Genomic DNA, 24,007 nt, shown 5'->3' on the forward strand with positions numbered 1-24,007 from the left:
CCATAACTTGTCTAGGTTATGACACATTTTATTGTTCTTTGTCCTTTGGACAGTGCCTGGTGAGCTCGAACAACAAGGCTTTGAATCAGTTTGCACCAGATTTGCCCTTCAATGAGACTGTGTGACATGTTCCAGCAATACTCATCACTTAAACCTCACTGATCACAGGAGAAATGTTCGTGTTGAAACCCACTATCAGAACTAAACAAGGCAACGCTGCATTTAGTTGTTATGCGTTCTGACTATGGAGCCAGCTCATGACAAAAAAAATTGCCCAAATTACTTTTTTGACATCAGGACTCTGAACTAAACTATTTTCATATGCCCATTTTTTTTTTACACTGAATAGGCTTAGTCCAACCAAAACAAGGTTTTGCCTAGTGGTAAGCTGGATAGGGGTTAATCCTAGCCTGACAATACAGTTTACTCACTAGATGAGGTGAGGGAATTCAACACTTGTTTAAGCTTGACAAATATATCAATACAATCTGTTTTTCAATTGGGCAACATATAGCAAATGTGAGTGGTAGCTATCACATCCCCCATTCTGTGTTTAAGTGATTAATAAGGTGTGTCTGATCTTTGTGCTGTATCAAAATTCCCACAGTTATGAAAGCAGACGGTCAAACAAATGTCTTACTTTGTATTTTTGAGTGGCTCACAAACTAACAATGTTCTATTTTCTGCTCTTCTCTCCCTCCTCCCTTTGGTTGGTTCCACCACCAGGATAAAAGACGCAGATTGACCAGCCCACGCTTTCATCCACCATTGTACACAGTATGGCACGCTTTCAGTTTGTTTATGTTATTGTTTATTAGTTCATTTCTCCATGTTGTATGATTTATAGATAGACTTAAATTGTCATTGTGCAGTTGGTCCGTACAATACAATTTGCTTGTGCAGCTTTTAAAAATAATACTCACATACACACTCACACACACAAAAAAATAAAAAATAAGAATACACATTATAAAAAGAACATATCAAGGCATTAACATGCTTCCATTGTTTGAAGTCCATTTTAAAGTGCAACTGTGCAAGCTCCCATTGCTTAAAGTCCATTTTTAAAGTACAACTGTTTTGCTTTGTTTTATTACATTACATTACATTTGGCTGACGCTTTTTAACCAAAGCGACTAACATGGTAAACAATAAGTTTTAGAACAATTCTCACAATTTTAGGACAGTTTAAAAAAACATTAGAGTACAGTAAGAATAAGTGCGTCGCGGTGAGTGCTGTTTTTAACAGTTACTTGTCAGTTTAAAACGGCTGGTGAGTGCTAGGATCAGTAAGACTTGTTGTAAGTGTTGCTATGAGAGTAGATGTTCTCTAAAGAGCTGGGTCTTCAGGAGTTTTTTGAAAGTGGAAAAGGATGTCCCTGCCCTTGTAGGAACTGGCAGTGTGTTCCACCAACGAGGAACAACAGATGAGAAAAGTTTGGATTGGCTTGAGCGTACCGGTGGTAGAGCTAGATGTCGTTCGTCAGAGGAGCGCAGCGGTCTGGAGGTAGTGTAAGTCTGTATGAGGGCATTCAAGTAGGTGGGAGCAGAACCGGAGACTACTTTGTAGGCAAGCGTTAGAGACTTGAATTTGATGCGGGCCACCATAGGTAGCCAGTGTAGCTGGATGAGCAGCGGGGTAACATGTGCCCTTTTGGGTTGGTTGTAGACCAGGCGCGTTCTGGATCATCTGAAGTGGTTTCACTGCGCAGGCTGGGAGACCTGTCAGGAGGGCATTGCAGTAGTCGAGTCGTGAGATGACTATTGCCTGAACCAGAAGTTGGGTAGCATCTTGAGTCAAGTAAGTCCTGATTTTCCGTATGTTGTAGAGTGCGAAACTGCATGACCGGGCGACTGAGGCAACATGATCTGAGAAGTTTAGTTGGTTGTCAAGAACAACTCCTAGATTTCTTGCAGTCCTGGTCGGTGAAACAGACAGGGAGTCAAATTTGATGTTGATGTCGTGGTGTATGGTAGGTTTAGCTGGGATGACCAGCAGTTCAGTCTTTGAGAGGTTCAGCTGGAGGTGGTGTGCCTTCATCCATGTAGCTATGTCTGAAAGGCAATCCGAGATCCGTGCTGAAACCAGGGGGTCGTCAGGTGGAAAGGACAGAGCTGTGTGTCGTCTGCATAGCAGTGGTATGAGAAGCCGTGCGAACGGATAATCTGTCCCAAGGAGGTGGTGTAGATAGCAAAGAGGAGGGGGCCCAGCACTGAGCCCTGGGGGACCCCTGTGGTGAGATGGTGAGGTGCGGATAGCTGACCAAGCCATGATGCGTTAAACTTTTATAAAATAAAAGTTTGAAATGCTATGGAGTGCCCTATTTTTTGACCCTCAAACTGATATCTCAATTGTAACTCCTACTTCTCAACAGTTTCTCATTGCAATGTCTCCTCATTTGCTCTATTATTTCTCCTAAGGAGAAACAAGTTGTAAATGAGACTACACTCAAACATATAAGAGATCTCCCGTATTTCTCCTGCTTCTCAAACTAATATCTCTTATGTGACTCCTACTTGTCTTATTGCTATGTGTCTCATCTTTTGCTTGTTTTATTTCTCCTAAGGCAAAATTAGGAGAAATAATTGTGACAAAAGTAATACTTAAATGATCCTTAAAAGAGAATCACCATTTTGCCTCCTTAGCAACAGAAGGGATACAAATGAGAAGCAAAAGTTTCCTCTGGGTGCTTCCCTTGTTGAATCCTTTCAAATCTCTGTAGGGAACCTCCAGATCTGTCGTGGAAAATTAACTACTTTCTCGAACCTCCAATCCCAATAAGCACTCTGATGTCAAAGGACCCGAAGGAGAACACCAAGACGAGAGATGCTGAAGACTGTTGATTCTTTATTTGCCGTCTTGCAGTGAAGCCGTCTAACAGCGTCAGGACTGGACCGTCAGGCAAGAGAGCGATGGGTAACAGCTGCTTCCCCGATGAGATCTGATCTGAATGTGCCTGCGCTCTACCTTTTATGCTTCTAGGGGCCTGGGAGATGTCTCTTTCTCCTAAGAACCCAGGCCCCTTTTTAGCCAATCAGAACGTTTCTCGAACTTGGGATATTGGTGGAAACTCCTCCTCATTTAGACATTAAAAATATGTATTGGCCAGGTTCTATGTGTAATTACTTGTTGCTAGGTAGGGCCTGTATTTGTTTTGGTTCTGTGAAGCACTGTCACCTAATTTTACTTCCTCTTTTTACTTGCCTTGCAATCTTACGACTTCCAGACAGTCCAGTCTTATGACTTAGTCTCATAATTTTTCAGCAAATGTTGCATGACATTGTACAAACAGTATTGCATCAATTTTCTGGTTAATCAAATCAGCATACATACACATGTATATGATCAAATAAAATCACCACAATAGCTGTCGGAACTCCCCCTATTAGGTGTACCGTCGGTCCCGTATTTCCGCCGTCTTGCGTGTATGTGTCACTTAATATCCATTTCTATACAAACCATGACAGCGGATTCCTAAAGAAACGCAAGCACCCACACCATAGGTGTATCAGAGTTTCCGCTAGAAAAAAATGGTGCCGGAGGTTTCGTTTTCTGGACATTTTGATGATATGCCGGTCAAATATCCTATTATCCCTTCTTAATTAGTCAAATTGAGGAAAACTGGAGACAGGCTATGTAGCTTAAAGAATGACAATCAGGCTGTAGGCTATAGAATGCAACATGTTCATTAGCCTAACTTAAACATGCCTAACAAGATCTAGCCACTATCTTTTCATGGACAGCAAGAGTCCGCTTCGTTCGTTGTTTTAAAAAGGCTACGTTGTTTGTTGCCGCTAGGCCTACGTTATCTCCAGTGGTGACTGTTTAACTTACACAGATGCGCGCACACACAAGAATGAGCGCTCACACCACTACCCCCTAATGCTATGCCTCTTTATTTGATAACAATAAATTAAGAAATGTTTCCTATTCTGGGAAATGTTTAGTTTCTCTTTCTTTCGGCCGCGGTTCAATGATACCTTTTAGGCTAATTGTGCCAGAAATGATCCGCGGACCAGTAATCGCCTCGTCGAGGAGGCCCTAACCCTGCAGATCATAGACAGAGAACGCATAGGCCTACTGTATGCTTTGGCTAAAGAACACTTTGCATGTCCAGTGTACACGGAGAATGACAGTCACAAAATGCAGTTGGAAAAATGCAGACATTTATTTGTAGCAAAGGTATTGTCTCCTGACAGTTGATGCTGTTTATTGTCAGTTTGGAAAGTTTTGGCGAAGTAGGAAGTAATGTAATGGAATCTCTGATCAATGTGATTCGTAAGTCTGGACCAATGATTTCAAAGTTGCCCGTCACAATGCAAGAGTTGCAAACGTTTCCCAATCAAGAGTTCCCAGTCTATTCACTTCGTGAATGAGTCTGGATATTTCCAGACTACAAACCAATAACTGGATGTCTCAAAATGTTCTTCAGCTGAACAAAGAAAAAACTGAAGTAATTATTTCTGGTAAAACGGAGGAAAGACTAAGGGTTGCCACTCCTTGACACAAAAGGGTTCAAAGCAAAGGACACTGTCTTGGTGTATTAATATACAGTGATCTACATTTCAACAGCCACATAAAAGCAATAACTAATTCAGCTTTTTACCACCTCAAAAACATTGTCAAACTTAGAGTGCTGATGTCAACATGATTTAGAAAAACTCATTCATGAATGTATCTCCAGCCAGGGGCGGAGGTGGCTCGGGGTGGCACAGGCTACATTTAAAATTCGATTGGCCACCCCAGGTGCCACCCCAAAATGGTTGGCCATTATGACGGTCTAAGGCGGGACCTTTCTTGATGTACCTGCAGCGCTAGTTTGAAGTGTCAGACAGACGTCGGAAAGTGGCAAACACGCTTGCCATTATATGACTTATTGTTTTTAGCATGTGAGTTTAGGCCTACAGGCTACTGCTTATGCTAACACGCGAAGATATCTATTTACCTATCACTTCTGCCAGTGCTTATCTAATCACACACACAAGTTGCGTGACTAATTAGTCAGTCAGTTGCGTTCACCCTCTCTGTTGAACTACCGTACTCGCGAAGTAGTCTACTCATCACACAGACATTACATGTATCCAGAGCCGGACAGTAACGGAGTGCATTTACTTAAGTACAGTACTTGAGTACAGTTTTGAGGGATCTGTACTTTACTCGAGTATCATTTTTGGGGAGTACTCATGACTTTACTCAAGTACATTTGAGAGGCAAATATTATACTCTTTACTCCACTACATTTCTATCCATAACTGTGAGTACCCATTACTTCTTCTAAAAGAAAAGGAAAAAATCTCGGAAACCCTCAATTTGTTGTTTCCCTCTCAAACGTGATTGGATTGTGCAGGCGCCACTGATTGGGACAGCCTATCAGCAATCACCTTCAGCTTTCCTCCAAAGTCAACTCCATGGTGAGATTTAGATAAGAGACGAAACCATGGACAAAACAATGGATGGAGACGCAGCAGGTCCATCCCAGGAATGTGCCAACCTGTGGCCCCACCTCGCCAGACTATTTCAATTTTCTGAACAAGTTAATGATAGTTTTCGCTTCAAGTGTTTCAATTACAAAATAGTATTTTGTATTTGAAATACATATTTAAATACATGTATTACAAATACTGCCCATCCCTGGCAAAATGGTAAAAAGATGAAAATGACTTGATTTTAATTTCAATTCCTTTTACATTCTCCAAGGTATTAACATTAACATTTTTTATAACTCCATGTAGGATGTTTCTGTACAAATGTAAGCACTGTGGCAGTAGTAATGCAATATTTAGAAAATGTACTCTTGTACTCTTGATACTCAAGTACTTTTAAAAACAAGTACTTCAGTACTTTTACTTAAGTAGACATCTGACTGTTGTACTTTTACTTGTACTTGAGTAAAATTTAGCAAAGGGTATCTGTACTTTTACTCAAGTAATGAAGCTGTGTACTCTGTCCGCCTCTGCATATATCACATCACATGAAAGAGCTTTTTCTCAGCTTTTAAACGATGTTAGCCACTAGTTGCTGTGGTAAATGGTTTGCGAGAAAAGTAACTAATTTAATCATATTATTATACAGTTCTGCGCCCATCTCCCATTTATCTTGGTGGAATGCTTTGCGAACTCTTCCCATATAGCCTACAAACAATACATACAAACCATATATCAGAATAAACAGCGGACCTTACCGAACACAAAGGTGTAAAGCATCCCCCTGTACAGATGGCCATTCCAGAGTAATCCGGTTTTGAATTTGCAGCAAATTTCTACATGTCTCCAACTTTGGGCTTTACATTTCATAGCAGCGATTGTAAGCGATATGAATTCTGGTGACCATTCAACCAGTCAAGGATTTGTTGTGAAATATTTACATTTTGGGAAGTTTACGTAGCTTAGGCTAAACTGTATGTTTCTTTCGTCCCCCATGCCTGTTTTATTCGTCCCGACCAGGAGGGATAAATGACTTTTGCTTAAAATATTCTGGACGGTTTTGTTCAGAGCTGAAAGTGCAACTGTATTTGACAAAAGACAAATGTTATTGCTAGTGACAAAATATTAACTTTCGGTGTGGTCTTTTTGTAAATAATGTTTAATTAAAAAGTATTTTGATCGTCCCAGCTGTCCCCTAGAGGCAGGTGTCCTATATCCAAGGGGAATATTCTCACCCCTATGTATTGCCACTCTGTTTCGAGGGACAAGGGGTAGGCTAGGGGAAGGGGAAGAATGACAAATGAGATTGAGCCTTAGGGTCTGTAGCATTATGAATGTAACATTATGTTTAGATTAAGGTTAGTCTTTAATTGGTGTTTATTTCATTCATGTTTCATACAAAAGTATTTTAAGCATTTAGTTGAGAGGTGTTTGTTGATTTTGGATGATTTTGTTATAGCTCTTTGCCAGCTCAGACAAAAAAAGCAGGTCAAATTATTTTAACAGCTACAGAAATAGATGGCCAGATAGCCATATAATAGAATAGAATATATTTTAATGTCCCCATGATGGAATTTGTTTTAGCACAGCATAACCCATTAATAGACAACTTAGATTTAATATGTTTGTTTATTTGTATTTGCATTTTATTCAAATACAAAGACATTGTATGTGAGAGTATGGTCTTTGCCCTTCAATTGATGAGTATGGTGTTTGGTGCATGGTTTTCCTAATGTATTTGTGCTAATTTAACATCTTGAGCCTGTTTCTGTTTATCTGGATGTTTTGCCTCATGTCACCCTTGAATTAATCAGTGCCCCACTAGGGCCACCCTTGTTAAAAATGTCTAGAATCGCCACTGTCTCCAGCAGGGTTGATTACTGCAATGGGCTTTTCACAGGCCTTCCTAAAAAGAGTATCAAACATTTTCAGGTGATACAAAACGCAGCAGCTAGGGTTCTCATGAAAACTAAAATAATTGACAACCTTACTCCAATTCTTAAAGGAACCATATGTAAGATTGTGGCCAAAACTGGTACTGCAATCACTTTCAAAATACTGAAGAGCGGTGTATCCCCTCCCCCTCCCCCCTGACTCGAGGTTGCCAACCCTGATGGCGAAACACTACTGACTTCGTGATTAGTAGATAGGTGGAGGGTGGCGCATCAGGCCAAAACACAACATGACATGACAAAACACAACATCAACATCAGTTGAGGGCTGCAACTTCACTTTTTAAATGACAATATCCTGGCCGGACTACTGTGGTCAGTGATATAAGTATTTGAAATGAACATGATTTCTTAATGTCTAGTGACATATCAGGGCCATTTTGTGATTAATTGAAATATTTTTCTTACATACGGTTCCTTTAAGTTCCTGCACTGGCTTCCAGTAAGTCACAGAATTGACTTTATAGCACTATGCTTGTTTATACAGTAAATCAGTAAATGGAGCAGGACGTAAATACCTATCAGACATGCTTCAGCAGTACACACCTTCTCGACCTCTCAGGTCTCAGGAGAAAAACTTGTTAGTAAAACCTGCTGTTAGAACTAAACATGGTGAAGCAGCTTTTAGCTGCTATTCGGTTCAGCTCTGGAACCAATTTTTGGATGACATAAAAAAGGGCCCAACTGTAGCCAGTTTTAAATCTAGACTTGGGTGTTAATACTCCACGAGGGGGACCATCGAGCCCTGTGGTCGGGCATTTTGGCCCTGACAGGAAATATGTGTATGCCTGCACAGTTTGGGACTATTTCAAGATTCTCCAGAGTGCTGCAGTTCACTTGGTGCTTGACAATACCGATCATTCTATGTTGACAATCATTCTATGTTGTCTAGCATAGAATGTTGGGCATTTTTATGTGTTTTAATTATTACTTCTTAAACACTTTTAAACTATTGGCCTTTTTATGGAAGAATATTAGACTCAAAAGTTTTGTACGTGTGTATCACGTTTTGAAACTGTAGAAATTATTTGTAACTGTAAAAATGATCTGTACAAGTAATTGTCAATATCACAAATATGCCATACACCGACACAAATCACACAAATCTATTCTATGGGTACGGAACGGTTTTACAGCTACAAATCATCCTACTGTACAGTTAAAAATATTTTACCATTACAAATATATTCTACAATTACAAATCAATATTCTACGTACAAAAAGTTGTCCTACAGTCACAAATCTTTTCTGCAGGTGCACAGACTTTTCACACGCTGCTGCTCTGGCTCCTGCATGCCTACCGGCCCAGAGCCGAACTGGGTGAGAAGCGCAGATGGAAACCCGTGACGTTGAAGAGGATGCCTTACATAAAACACACACTCACACACACACACACAGTAGCCTACAGTAGCACTCCAACACATCATGCCTTACATAAAGAACACACACACACTCGCACACACAGTAGCCTACAGTAGCACTCCAACACACCATGCTTTACATAAAGAACACACACAGTAGCCTACACTAGCACTCCAACACATCATGCCTTTCATAAAGAACACACACACACACACACACACAGTAGCGCTCCAATACAGCATGCCTTACATAAAGAACACACACACACACAGTAACCTACAGTAGTTCTTCAACACACACCATGCCTTACATAAAGAACACACACAGAGTACCCTTTAGCTGTACTACAGTAGTACTCTTACAGACGTCAGACCTTACATAAAGTGTGAGAGTGTGCGCCTCATACACACTCCGCTAAAGCAGCACTGGTGCAGAGGCAGAGCCATGTGTGGTGTAACACTCAACGCTAGCAGAAGCTGACCTCGAGCATGGCACAGAACAGTGAGCCACTCAGCCCCAAAACCTCCAACATACTCAGCCTTTCCAGCACCTAGAAGAGAAAAGAGCTCAACTTTCTGACGGCTGAAATAACTCTGAGCTCCACACTCTTCACTTCCCCTCAGGAGCCCGCAGAACAGGCTGCTTTTTGGAGCACTGTGTTACGCCTCTGGCCATGTCACATGGTTCCTGCTTTTGTCAATAGGACAGCCAGACAAAGATTTTCATATTTTGTTGAGCGACACTTGTCATCTGAACTATAAATTGGCCTTGAGAGTCAAGTAGGGACGAAGGATAAGCTATTGCAATGCCAAGCTCAAAATCAAAATCAGTCTGGCTACATGCTCTTCCTATTTATTAAACAACTTGCATTCAGCTTCAGTGGGACACTATTCCCAATTCAATAGTAATCCATGTGGAGATGATTCCTGATTCCCCATCGCTTCAGTGATTCCAGATTCCCCATTGCTTCAGTGTGGGCTGATTCCCAATTCCCGATTTCCGGTCTCTGCTCCGGCCGCCCACTGACTCATCCTCTCAGCTATTCTGGAACTACAATGGAGAGCAGAAATGAGTCACTGAGATACACTCTGACTCCGGCCCCAAGTCGCGGAGCCCTGAAGACTGCACAGAAGTTCCTGTAAGCATAGCCCTCACAGAAGGGTTCCTGTTCCTGTCCCCTGTGGCCTTGGTTTCTGGACATTTCTGTAAGTACAGTTTTCTTATAAAGGTTCCAGCTTTTGTCTTCCTGTCTTGGAGCCTTGGACAGTGTCCTGTAACTGGAGCCAAAGGGACTGTAGCGGTACAATTCTAACAGCTTAGCAATACAGTTCTAACAGTTTAGCAATACAGTTCTAACAGTTTAGCAATACAGTTCTAACAGCTTAGCAATACAATTCTAGCAATAGAGTTTTAACAGCTTATACAGTTGTTAAAAAACTGTTCTAAGAGCTTAGCAATGCAATTTTAACAGTTAAGCCATACAACTCAAACCGTTTAGCCATACAATTCAAATACTGGTTATACAAATCAAACAATCTAGATCAGTAGTTCTCAAACTTTTCACAGCATGTACCACCTCAGAAAACAAATGGCCAAATACCCGTACCACAGTTTGAGAACCAGTGGTCTATACACATCTCTATTATTTTATCCCAAGGCACCAAAACCATGCTTGTGGAGATGACACCTCATTCCGCTATGCAGGTTGAGCTGCAGGAGCACAATGCAATATGACACATATTGAACTCACAGCCACCTCCCCAGCTGTACGGCCGAGGCCAGCCTGCTCTCAGAGACAGGTCGTATCCGTGCCCGAGACAGGGCGTATCCGTGTCTGAGCCTGAGTGTGTGTCCATGTGTCTGAGTGTGTGCCCGTGTGCCCAAGTATGTACCCGTGTGCCTGAGTATGTGCCCGTGGTGTGGCTGAGTATGTGCCCGTGGTGTGGCTGAGTATGTGCCCGTGGTGTGGCTGAGTATGTGCCTGTGTGCCTGAGTGTGTGCACGAGCCTGAGTGTGTGGCCGTGTCTGAGTGTGTGGCCGTGTGCCAGAGTGTGTGGCCGTGTCTGCCCGCGGTGCAGACCAGAGTTTCAGGAAAGCAGAGCTGCGGTGGGCTGGTCAGCTTTCATGCGAGCCTTTCATGTGTGGCTGTGAGGTCCCTTTGAGGCTGGGCTCGGCCGGGACAGGGCTCTGGGCTGCCTAATGACGCTGTGCTGCTGCTGCACGCGGACGTCTGTTTGATGTGGCAGCAGGTGTAGCCTGACCGCTTTTGTTCTATGAAATAACCTGCGGCTTCAGTGGAGCAGCTCCCATGTCACCACAGTAACTCCTGATTATCCATGACACTCAAACACATCACGCTTAAGCAGCGGGATTTACCCGGGGAGTCAGTAGCACTGGTCAGTGTGGGTATATTACGCTCTCACATGAGATCCTCTGTGACTGTGACTGTCTCTCTGTCAGACTGAACCAGAAATACAAGTGTTTGTGTCCTGACCTGTCCTGATCACCAGTTCAACTCCATTGGTTGCTTTCCCTTCCTCTGTTACACCTTCACCGCATTCTGAGAGATGAGCTGTTCATGAGAAGCCAATAATCATTTGAGTTGGATGTGTGGAGTTGCTGGGGGTGTAGCAGGCCGGGGGTGGGGGGTTATAAATCAGACCTGTCACTCACAAAAAGGAGCCAGAGGCCCCACCCGGGGGGGTAATAAATCAGACCTGTCACTCACAAACAGGAGCCAGATGCCCCAGCCACCCCAGCGCCCAATTCAAAGAAAGAAGAAAAGCTTCTTCAATGGGCCAGGTACAGCTGGAATCATTAAAGAGTGTGTGTGTGCAGGGGGTGGGAAGAGAACAGGATCATTAAGGTCTGATAATCACATTTATAAAACACAGGTCACCTGGGCACAATCAATATATCTTTATCCAAAGGAAGATGATGTTTCAGGGCTGAGATAATCTACTGCCACCCCCCCCCCCCCTCCTCTCCTCTCTACTACCTCCTGCCCTCCACCTCCTCCCCTTTCTACTACCTCCTGCCCTCCACCTCCACCCCTCTCTACTACCTCCTGCCCTCCACCTCCACCCCTCTCTACTACCTCCTGCCCTCCACCTCCTCCCCTCTCTACTACCTCCTGCCCTCCACCTCCACCCCTCTCTACTACCTCCTGCCCTCCACCTCCTCCCCTCTCTACTACCTCCTGCCCTCCACCTCCTCCCCTCTCTACTACCTCCTGCCCTCCACCTCCTCCCCTCTCTACTACCTCCTGCCCTCCACCTCCTCCCCTCTCTACTACCTACTGCCCTCCACCTCCACCCCTCTCTACTACCTACTGCCCTCCACCTCCACCCCTCTCTACTACCTACTGCCCTCCACCTCCACCCCTCTCTACTACCTCCTGCCCTCCACCTCCACCCCTCTCTACTACCTCCTGCCCTCCACCTCCACCCCTCTCTACTACCTCCTGCCCTCCACCTCCACCCCTCTCTACTACCTCCTGCCCTCCACCTCCACCCCTCTCTACTACCTCCTGCCCTCCACCTCCTCCCCTCTCTACTACCTCCTGCCCTCCACCTCCTCCCCTCTCTGCCACCTCCTGCCCTCCACCTCCACCCCTCTCTACTACCTCCTGCCCTCCACCTCCACCCCTCTCTACTACCTCCTGCCCTCCACCTCCACCCCTCTCTACTACCTCCTGCCCTCCACCTCCTCCCCTCTCTACTACCTCCTGCCCTCCACCTCCTCCCCTCTCTGCCACCTCCTGCCCTCCACCTCCACCCCTCTCTACTACCTCCTGCCCTCCACCTCCTCCCCTCTCTACTACCTCCTGCCCTCCACCTCCACCCCTCTCTACTACCTCCTGCCCTCCACCTCCTCCCCTCTCTACTACCTCCTGCCCTCCATCTCCTCCCCTCTCTACTACCTCCTGCCCTCCATCTCCTCCCCTCTCTACTACCTCCTGCCCTCCATCTCCTCCCCTCTCTACTACCTCCTGCCCTCCATCTCCTCCCCTCTCTGCCACCTCCTGCCCTCCATCTCCTCCCCTCTCTACTACCTCCTGCCCTCCACCTCCTCCCCTCTCTACTACCTCCTGCCCTCCATCTCCTCCCCTCTCTACTACCTCCTGCCCTCCATCTCCTCCCCTCTCTACTACCTCCTGCCCTCCATCTCCTCCCCTCTCTGCCACCTCCTCCTCTCTCTGCCAGCTCCTCATCACTCCGTCACGAGGGCTGTATGCTGATGCTTAAAGGGTGTGCTCACAGGAGGAAGAACATAGTCATTGCATGCATCGCTTTGGATAAAATCATCTCTTCTTCATCTCATCTTGTGTGTCTCTACACCTTCCTCTACACTTCCAGGTCCTCTGACTGTACTGGCTGTCCACTGGCCTACTGTGTTACTGCTTACACTGTCTACACTGTTTTACTGGCTATATTAGCCCACTTGCACAACACCTCCCTTCATCCCCTAGTCCGGACTGTGGTCTAACTTCATATTTGACCAATGGCTGATACCCTATTACAGTACATCAAACCTTAATACCTCAACCTATCCTTGCATTGCTGCTATAATTCTTATATTACTATGTTTACATTTTTCGAGTATATTATAGTATAGTATTATACTATAACTGTTATATTACTATACTTAACATTTTCTATGCTTATATTACTATACTTAAAATTACTATTCTTATATTAATATGCTTACTTTTTATTCTTACACTGTCCATATTTAATGCTGGTCTCTTATATTGTCCATATTTATTGCTGGTCTCTAGACTAGTCCCTGCGCTGTTGCGCTGTTGCACTGTTGGACTTATTTGCACTACCACCATGACACACACCTCAAAGAGCACCACTGCATACTGAAACACAGGGTCAGTCCCTGCCCCGTCACTGCAAGTGCCTCATGATTATACATCCTTAGTACATTCATGTGGATCCTTGATTTAGTATCTTTTACTGTCCTTGTTAATGTGAATTTGTTATTTTTTTATCATCCTGTTTATGTTATAGTGTATGTGTGTGATGTCTTCAGCTACTGGGACCTTACATTTCCCCTAGGGGGTCAATAAAGTATCTATCTATCTATCTATCTATCTATCTATCCAAAAACCACTCACCTTACTTTTCCTCAACACAAATGACAGAAGTTTGCAGAGTAAACCACTCAGATTCGCACAGGTCTCTTAGTCTCTATCACACGCAACTGTCACTCACAGTCTTCATCTGAGCTCTAGAATAGGCCAGTACAGTCAGGACTGGCTTCTCACCTGGGAGTCCTGTCACCTGGGAGACAGACTTATCAGCTGCTGGCTATGTTCTAAAGGAGCCTGGGATTCTCTTTAGGGGTCTATTGTACCCTGGGTTACTAGAGTTATTAGATGATTTTAGACGATTTATTAGACGTTCCCAAAGAAATAAAATTAAATTGGACTTGAAAGCAGAATGATGCATTTTGCCTGGCACTGGCTTTATAATACTCTCCCATGCCATCATTACATTCGGGACATCCTGTGGTATGCTTTAATTGAGATATGGGAACAATCAAATACTTTGGAGATGCATTGAAGTATATTACATTTTTCAGTGGTTGGATACATTATATTGCATGTTTGGCACTATTGCTTGTTACAGATGTGTGGTTTATATCCAAAACGTCTGCAGCTATGCTCCTGCTCTGGAACAGATGACAAAAGATTCCCAGAGATCTTGTGGGAGAATAAAGGCTCCATCTGCTGGTCAGAATCTGAGTTACACCTTACGTAGTAGCACTATATTAGAGTAACTGTTGACCAAACCATAGAAAGTGTGTATGTGTGCCGTGATAGCCGTGTAATTATTGGGATAATACTGGACGTTGTAGCGTTGTCAACCTACTGTATTCACAAGCAACATATTAAATTAATTAAAATATTAGACTTTTTGTATCATCCAATATGGCGATTCATAGACTTCATAGTATGCAAATATTGATAACAAAACTCAAGCTTGATCTGTATGCAGTAGCCTAGGCCTAAAATAAAAAGTAGCCTCTGAGCAGCAGATCAGCCAGTCCCCCGCTGAAAATGATCAGCCCGAAATTAGCTATGACTACAGGGACAAGTAGGAAGGATAATAGTGTTAACCATATGAATTAAAGTTATTTTATGTAAGAAAGAACAGTATATGACAGCAGTAGCTACGTGATCAACCTATATGCCTTGTTTGCTCAGAAGTGGGTGTAGTAAAGGAGCAAATCACCAAACAACAACATGATAGCTGACCCATGCAGAAAAAAACATGTAAACAATAGTTCAATATGCCTCTTAGTGGAATTGTGGGATACATTTCAAATGCTTTATTTCTTCCTTCCTGATTTTGTTAACTTATCAACCTATCCTTGTGGAATATTGGTAGCCTATAATAAAAACTACAGGATAGTAAGAGCTGAAATGTTGCTTTATTTATCTAATTTCCACTACCACTAAAAATATGGCCGGTTTTGGGCGTGAAACTCCTGGGCTGAAAAGTGGCCCCACTCCATCCCTGCACAATTCTGCAATCTCAATTACACATGAAACAATGTTAAATATTTTCAAAGCTGTAAAAGGTTTTGTACAAACACACAACCTCAGCTTTTTCTCATCCTGCTTTGAGCACAGTTGTGTTGCATTTTGAGCATCAACAGTGCGTAAGGTATTTTGTGACAGGCTGTTGTAAGAATGGAACTATAGAGGCTTTTGCGCAATAGCCAAACGATAATGTGTGTGCTGAATATATGACATTTACATTACATTTATTCATTTTGCAGACCCGTTTATCCAAAGCGATTTACAGTAATAGAATAACATTTGAGCTACAGAGCACAGCAATATACAGACCTGCCAACCTATGAGATATATATTTTTTAGCTCATCTTGGTCTACATTTTCACTTACTTTTTTACTTACTTTTCGCTTTGGACAAAGGCGTCTGCCAAATCCCATAACCAACCATAACCATACATGTGTGCAGCCAAATGTCGGTGCAACATATACCTCTGGAAAAAAATGAAGAGACCACTGCACAGTTTTCTGATGTCATCCTACAGTTGCTGAGTGAGATTCAAATGGGTTGACGGTTATATTCAAAATTAAGAGACCACTGCAAATTTGAATATGACTGTCAAAATGCAGGTCCACTGGGTGAGTTGATTAAGTAGAAAATGTCTGACAGCAACAGACTTTCTACCTGACAAGGCATTCCATAATCAAATATGCTGACCCCTTTGTTACTGACATTGGTTACTCAATTGAAATTACTATTTGAATACAATAAGGTTGTGTTTCGTTCAAAACAAGACTGTTTTATGTAACTGTAAACAAATTGGACAGCCCTGACTTTTCATTTCTTACAGTGCATGATCTCATCATGTTATGTTTCAAAAAGTATTTTAAAAATACAAAAATACAAAACACTGAAGTATTTTGATACTAAATATGAAGGAATTTCCATCATCCCAATCACATACAAATGACTAAATTATTTGTATATGTTATTATTTACCACCTTTCATCGATCCACAAACAAACATAATTCAGCAACCTAATGACTTCTAACTAACCGTTCCATTATGGTTCAGATGGCAATGCCTATATTTTCTATTCAAATTTGAATTATCCTTTTATTTTCTTATATATAATAAAGCACTTTGTATGAAAGATGCTAAATAAATAAATAAAAAAACGGTCCAGTAAATAAATGGATATGAGGATAACTACATAATGAAAAAAGTCCAGACAACGACTCTACTTCCTTCGTCAGCTAAGGAAATTCAAAGTTTCTACATCCATCATGAAGGCCTTCTACACTTCAGCGGTTGAGAGTGTTCTAACTGGTAGCATCATCACCTGGTATGGGAACTCCACAGTTAGAGATTGTAGTACTCTGCAGCGAGTAGTGCGCTCAGCTGAACGTACTATAAGAACTCAACTCCCTGCTCTACAAGATATCTATTCCAGAAGAGTACTCCTAAGAGCCCAAAAGATTCTGAAGGACTCTTCTCATCCTAACAATGGATTATTCCTACCGCTGAAATCAAGAAGACGCCTATGTAGTCACAAAGCCAGAACTGAGAGACTCAGGAGAAGTTTTTATCCCCAGGCCATCCGAACTCTGAACTCACACTATACTGACTTTGCACACATTCACTCCTCAGCACTCTCAAACATTTCCCAACTCTGAACTCACACTATACTGACTTTGCACTCATTCACTCCTCAGCACTCATGACCCCCCCCCCCCGCCACACACCTACAAGACTTTTAGCACTTTTACACCTCACCCTATGCTACAGACCTTATTTCATCACACGTTATTTATTTTCTTATTTCATCACACGTCAAAACACACACACACACACACCACATATCTGACTTTCTCCAACTTTTGCACATCTCCATAGAACTTTTTATTTATTATTTTTGATTTCTCCTCCATCTACCAATGTCCTTGATTGCCTAGCCTTTCTGCCCCCCCACCCCCCATTTCCCTAACAGGTACTTCTTCACCTGAGATCCTTTTTTCCTCAGTAGGAGTTACATAAAACAATAGTTTCTCCACAAATTTAAAAACACTGCAGTTAATGTTACATTCATCACAAAGAGTAGTGATTTTGGGGTCTCTTCAATAATACTACACATTGGTGTGATAAATTGGGAAACAGTGTTACAAAAAACACGTCATACATGATTGCATTTCTGTATTGCGTTTGTCGTAGGTATTACAGCACTCTCCTGCAAAGCTTAATGGAGTGCGACGAGGACACCGTGGCGACTGTGCGCGCCGGCCTGATGTCCCGCCTCGGCCCCGACATGTACATCCTCTTCCAGCTGCTGCAGACCAAGTCCTGCCCCTCCGACGTGTCCGCCGGCGGCCACGCAGGCATGGAAGGGCGTGGAGGCTACCGCTGGGCCATGGCCCCCATGTTCAAGATCCAGCCCAGCCTGCGCACCCGCGACCCCACTCACCTGTTCGCCAAGAAGCTCTCCATCGAGGAGAGTCCCTAACTCTGAGGAAGGCTTTGTGATGGCATAGGCCTCCATAAGATGCATACATACATGAGGTCACCTCCACACACACACACACACACACAAACATACACACACACATTCTCAGAATGCAGTTTCTCACTTTTGTCATTATGCACACTTCTGCTGCAGTCTTCCCATTTACAAAAACAATCAAGTAATGTATTAATGCAGCCTTCAAGCACAGATGAACAAGATTACTATCTCAAATATAGCATCTAAATCTGCAGAACATCTGAAGAATATAGTAATGTGAAGCTACATCAACATAGAGCACTTTACTGCATTAAGTGGATGCATTCATTTGTGTTTGATTCCCCCACAGTAAGCCATTACTGTTGGATTTACACTGCACACTGCCCCCACCTACCCACACACACACTACACACACACACACAGTCACTGCTACACTCCCCTCCCGCCCACACACACATCTTCATCACTCACATACATCATACATACAGTACTCTGCTTGCAATAGTAAGTCCCTTCACCATACTTGCAGTACACTGCCCCCCCCCCCCCCCTCTCCCCTACATACACAGCACATTGTCTCATGAGGAAGCTTCTCCAACACACATAATGCACACTGCCCTCTCCCCACATACACAGCACACTATCCCATCTCCCCTGTCATCCCCCCAACACACACACCAAGACCCCTGGCAGTTGGGTTAGCCCCTTGAGCCGTGGATCTGCCCAAGGTTTCTTCCTTGGTAAGGGAGTTTTTCCTTGCCCCTGTTGCTCTTGGGTGCCCCCCCCAATTCCAATCCTCCCCCACCTTTCTTATGCAGCCTTTGCCACTTAGGGCCTGTCCACACGGAGACGCTTTTTAGGTTAAACGCAGAGGTTTTGCTTCGTCTTGGCCGAGCGTCCAAACGAATCCTGTAAACGCATTGCCCGAAACCGCACTTTTCTGAAACCTGGTCCCAGAGTGGAGAAATCTGAAACCGTAGCCCGATTGAGTTCGTTTAGACAGCGAAACCGCACATCCTGCTTGCGTATCGATGATGTCATCGCCACACCTCAGCTGCCCTGGACTTGCACTTATAGTATTGCCTAACAATACTAGTTTTCATACGTGACATTACCTACGATTACACTCCGTTAAGATAAATATCACAACTGATGCTGCGCAGCGCCGATAGCTTATGACTTGGTGGACTGAACACTGTTTTTTTATGCATTCTAGCTATATACTGTCAGTGACGCGAGAGAACTTAAGTTATTAGGAAAGTGCGGTGTAAGTTTAGGCTACATTAATTTGTGCGTAGTGCCAGTGTCATTCATTTATTTTACATGTCTTACAACATATATACATGCATTCACAGTCGAGTGAAATCAGATATAAGCATACAAAGACGCTTAGAACTCACGTTAAGCCGATGGTAGCACACTGAATGCGAATGCACGATTTGATGCAGGCAAAAGTATTGACTGTTACTAACGAAGGTTTTATAGCAATATTATAAATGTGGCGACAGAATAGCCTAGAACTTGGGTAAGCCTTGCGTTTAGTAGCCTAATTGCGGTGATAGCCAAAACTAATGTGAATCACGGACTATCCTACAACCAAAGAAAGTAAAGGTGATTAGTAGGCCTACCTGCGTTAGCCAAATAAAGGACGGGACTGCACCCTTCATAAACCGTAAAATAAAGTTTATTAGTTTTACAGTTGACAGTTCACCATCAGTCCACACAAACAATTCTGGTTTCCTTGCACTAACCATTTTGCCGTAGCCTGTCTGTTTTTAAAGTGCAAGTTTTGCAAGTTTTGGTGAATTTCTGTAAAGACACAGTGCCACCTATAGGCCTGGGGTATGAAGTAACGTGTTGGGTCGTGTTGAGATGGATCCGTTTGGACACAAATATTCTTGATACGGTTCCAGGGAAGACGGAGGAAAAAAAGATCGGTTTGGTACGTGTGGACTAGGCCTTAATCTACTAAACCCCTCTTCTACTGCACTTTTTACCCCCCCACTTTGCACAAATAGGCTGACACCAGACATAATTTCACTGCATTTCTTACTTCCAGTAACTATATGCAATAAACTTCCTTGTATCCTTGTATAAAAGAGTCAAGAGAGACTCAATGATTCCAAAGATTCCATTGAATGATGCTAACTAACAATAGTCTTGCATCAAACCATTCCGTATGGGATCACAAAGGTGGCTAGGCAACAACATGATGCCATAGAACATAGGGTAAACTGGAATTTTTTGTTCACTTTTGCTTGAGTTGAGTGTGTAGTTGGCTGGTTTCAGATTTGTGGATAATTTGATGTTCAAACTGTGATTTCTGGCAATCTTATTTAAATGCGGTTCTGCTGGTTCTTAGCCTGCTGCCTGGCAGCATGGCAGGATGAAGGCAAAAAAATTAAGAAATGTGTCAAAAAATACGGACTGGTAGAGCTAAAAAGAGAACTGGAAGCTTTGGGAGTGAACATTGATGGGCACGTGGATGAGACTAAAAAGAAAAACAAAAAGAAGATCAAAAAGGAATTACAAAAGCTCCTCATAAAGGAGCTGAAGAAGATTGAGCACGACAAAAAAAGACTGGACAACAGGGCTTACGAAGACGGGTTCACTATGCCCATGGATATCCCCGAGCATGTCCTATCTGCTCTGAATGAACTGGAGGCTTTGAGAATTTACAGTGATGAGGACATGGATGTGACTACAAAGAAAAACAAAATGAAGAGAAAAATTGAACTACAAAGGTTCCTAATAAATGAGCTGAAGGAGGCTGAGCACGGCAAAACTGACCTGGACAACCAAGTTTACGAAGAGAAATCACTAATCACTATGCCCATGGATATCCCTGAAGATGTCCTAAATGTCCTAGATGATCTGGACACATTCTTGGATAAACAGTTGGAAGTATCAGAGAGATATGAACGAGAAGATGCCGTGCTCGACAGTCTCCTGTTTAAAGTGGTCTCGACTCTGGGTAAGTAGAATATATCTGCTCACATTGGGTGTAAGAAGTAGCCTTGCATCACCAAAACCCAACTTGAGCAATAAGTGGGCTATGTAAAAAGTGAGCTAACATATAGAACATAAAAATGGTTGAGCAGTTAATTTTAATAAAATGCTCCTCCAATTTGTTTCATTTCAGAAAGAGAAATGAAAAGGAAGAGAAACAGAGAGCATGGAGGCCAGACGCTGGAGACAGGAAAGAGGAGGAGGAACGGGAGGCCTGTTTCTGGAGTGCCCTACAAATTCACAATAGCTCCATCCCTGGGAGGAGGTTTTGTGTGGTAGGACCCAGCAGCAGACGGCTGACAAGGACAAGGACCATTACCAACAATCAATAAAACCAAAACCAGAAGCCAGACTTCTGGTGATCTTCACTGTTTCTCCTCTATTCATTTCTCAAATATAATTCTGCAACCTAATGACTTGTAGGACCAGATGGGAACGTATGATCCCTCTATGCTTTTATTTGTTTTATAAAATGTATTATCTGTTAAGATTCAAGTCCAGTATGCAAAAATGCTAAATTATTACAGAATGAATTATTACTGAACATCATCTTAACCAAATTCAACCTCTAGAATGGAGAATATAACTTTACGACTTTTTAAACACTGATGAGGACATGGATGAAACTAAAAACAAAAACAAAAAGAAGACCAAAAAGGAACTACAAAAGCTGCTAATAAATATAATTCAAATATAATTCTGCAACCTAATGACCGTAGGACCAGGTGGGGACGTATGATCCCGCTATGTTTTTTATTTGTTTTATGAAAAGTACATTGACAGTAATTTCCTGTGTATTAGCTGTACTGTGCACACACACACAGTCTAATTATATAAATAGCGTTGATACCGACTCCAGGGGGGTATGTGGAGTGCAGGTTTGGCGCTGTGAAATATTGTGCGGTTTGTACTTAAAACAAAACCTTATTAATACCATATTAACTGCCCCCGTGTATTAACCTCATAGCTGAAGAAATTTTGCAAAATCAATGTATAAACCTCAGCTAATAGTTGGGAAATAACGGTAACATTGAAGCTAACCTTTACTTTTTTTTTTTTGGTAACTAGGTTTTAATCGGTCAAGCTAAAGAGATGGTGTCCGTTAATGTTTGTTCAAAAAGGCTGATTCATGTCCCTTGCATTTTGCAACTGCAAGGTCCATGGCAGGCGCCCCACAGAAATGTTTCATTTTGTGAGTGAGATGTCCACGCTGTACCCTCTGTGACACGTTCGCCCCCCAGTTTCAGAGCTATTCTAAATGCAAAATTGCACATACTGTTGTGCCGTGACTGTAGTTAACAAACTAGATCCTAATAGAAAACTGTTAGCTTTCCTGGCTTAATGGTAGGCCTATTACACAACATACATTGTGCTGGCGACCCAAATAAAATCTCCTGCGACCCAGTCTTTGGGAACCAATGCCTTAGACCAGTAAAGGCTTTGGCATACTCCTGCTGTATTCCGTGTGTTCCGCGCACATGAAGCTGGCTGAGTGTGTGATGAAATTTAATATGATATTATATTGTTATATAAACCAGTGTAAACCACTGTTCCCCGCACACGTCTCAAAACAAAAGGTGACCGGGCCTTCTCTGTTGCTGGCCCAAACTTATGGAATCCCCTTCCACCCCACATTAAGTCCTCGACTACCCTTGCCAGTTTTAAGTCTAATTTAAAAACTTACCTCTTCTCTCTTGCTTTTAACAACCTGTAATTCCGCCCCCTGTGTCTTGCGTGTGTCCCTTTTCCCCTCTGCCCAAATGGCTCACTCTTTTTTTTTTACCTTTTTATTTGATTTTTTATCTACCACTTACTTTTAGTTATTTATTTCTCTTATATATATATATATAACATTGTTAGCATGCTAATTAGCATAGTTAGCATAACTACTAAAATGATAAGCTTGGTTAGCTAAGTCACATGGTTAACATAGTTAGCATTGCTAACATAGTTAACATGTTAGCATTGCTAGCACTGCTATAAAACATTAGCTAAGTAGCATGGTTAGCAGAATTAAAAATCTTAGCATAACTGCTAGTAAACATTAGAGCCATTCCAACTTTCAGTTATCACCATTAAACTATTTGAATATCAACATTCATTAAACTGCTAGAAAACGTTAGCTAAGTAGCATGGTTAGCAGGTTAGCATTGCTAGCACTGCTATAAAACATTAGCTAAGTAGCATGGTTAGCATAGTTAAAAATCTTAGCATAACTGCTAGCAAACATTAGAGCCATTCCAACTTTCAGTTATCGTCAAATATCTACCTATACACAGCCATTAAACTATTTGAATATCAACATTCATTCAACTTCCAGTCTGTCAACAACTTTTAAACTATTTACCTTCAACTTTTAAACGGTCTACTTTTAAACTATCATTAAACTATCTATTAAACTAGCTGTCTATCAACAACTTTTAAACTATCTACTGTCTATCAACAACTTTTAAACTATCTACATTCAGCTTTTAAACAGTCTACTTTTAAACTATCAACTTTTATTAAGCAATGCAACCACCATGTCTATCCTAGCATCACCGTAGTAACCATCTCTGTATTATCTGTTTTAACTATACATGATATTTTACATCACAACTTTAGCATTTTCATGCACTGGTAATTCCTTGGAATTGCATTTCTAGTTATTATTCTTCCCACCAAATTTCTGCGTCTAATTCAGCTTCAACCGTGTAACGTAGAAACTTCGTTCAAACTTTGTAACGTAGGTCTTGAAAAGGAGACTTGAGGAATGTATTTTTCACTTTTGTAAACTTTATACTTTTTGAGATATTAATAAAAAAACAAGCTTATTTTTCCCCATAGACTTTGTATGGGGACCTTTTTATTTGATTTTTTATCTACCACTTACTTTTAGTTATTTATTTCTCTTATATATATATATATATATATATATATATATATATATATATATATATATATATATATATATCCTGTTTACTCTATTTTACCTGTTTTACTCCATTTATTTTATGTTCTTATTTTTATATTTTATTTATTTTTAACTTTATCTATTCTACTGATCTTATTATTATTACCATTATTATTATTATTATTATTATTATTATTATTTTCTTTTTAATGTACTACTTTTACCCAAATGTCACTCACTGGTCCAGAAAAGCAACTGTTGCATCAAAGAATTTATAACCACATGCTCTCATTGATTGTATGATTGCACTATTTGTGGTATGCAGGCATTGTACAACGG

General features: G+C 42.0%; 2 protein-coding genes across 2 annotated transcripts; both read left to right on the forward strand.

Annotated features, from left to right (window-relative positions):
- The first annotated feature begins 17,251 nt into the window (after positions 1 to 17,251).
- On the forward strand, positions 17,252 to 18,246 carry LOC121723743 (stanniocalcin-like). The gene is made up of 2 exons (XM_042109798.1): positions 17,252 to 17,259; positions 17,481 to 18,246. The coding sequence occupies exon 2, from the start codon at positions 17,509 to 17,511 to the stop codon at positions 17,767 to 17,769; it is 261 nt and encodes an 86-aa protein (XP_041965732.1). The 5' UTR covers positions 17,252 to 17,259; positions 17,481 to 17,508; the 3' UTR covers positions 17,770 to 18,246.
- Positions 18,247 to 19,859: 1,613 nt separating this feature from the next.
- LOC121723741 lies at positions 19,860 to 21,120 on the forward strand. The gene is made up of 2 exons (XM_042109797.1): positions 19,860 to 20,740; positions 20,909 to 21,120. The coding sequence occupies exons 1-2, from the start codon at positions 20,107 to 20,109 to the stop codon at positions 21,052 to 21,054; spliced, it is 780 nt and encodes a 259-aa protein (XP_041965731.1). The 5' UTR covers positions 19,860 to 20,106; the 3' UTR covers positions 21,055 to 21,120.
- The last annotated feature ends 2,887 nt before the right edge of the window (positions 21,121 to 24,007 follow it).

Source organism: Alosa sapidissima, chromosome 11 (assembly GCF_018492685.1).
Source record: "Alosa sapidissima isolate fAloSap1 chromosome 11, fAloSap1.pri, whole genome shotgun sequence".
Lineage (NCBI taxonomy): Eukaryota > Metazoa > Chordata > Actinopteri > Clupeiformes > Clupeidae > Alosa > Alosa sapidissima.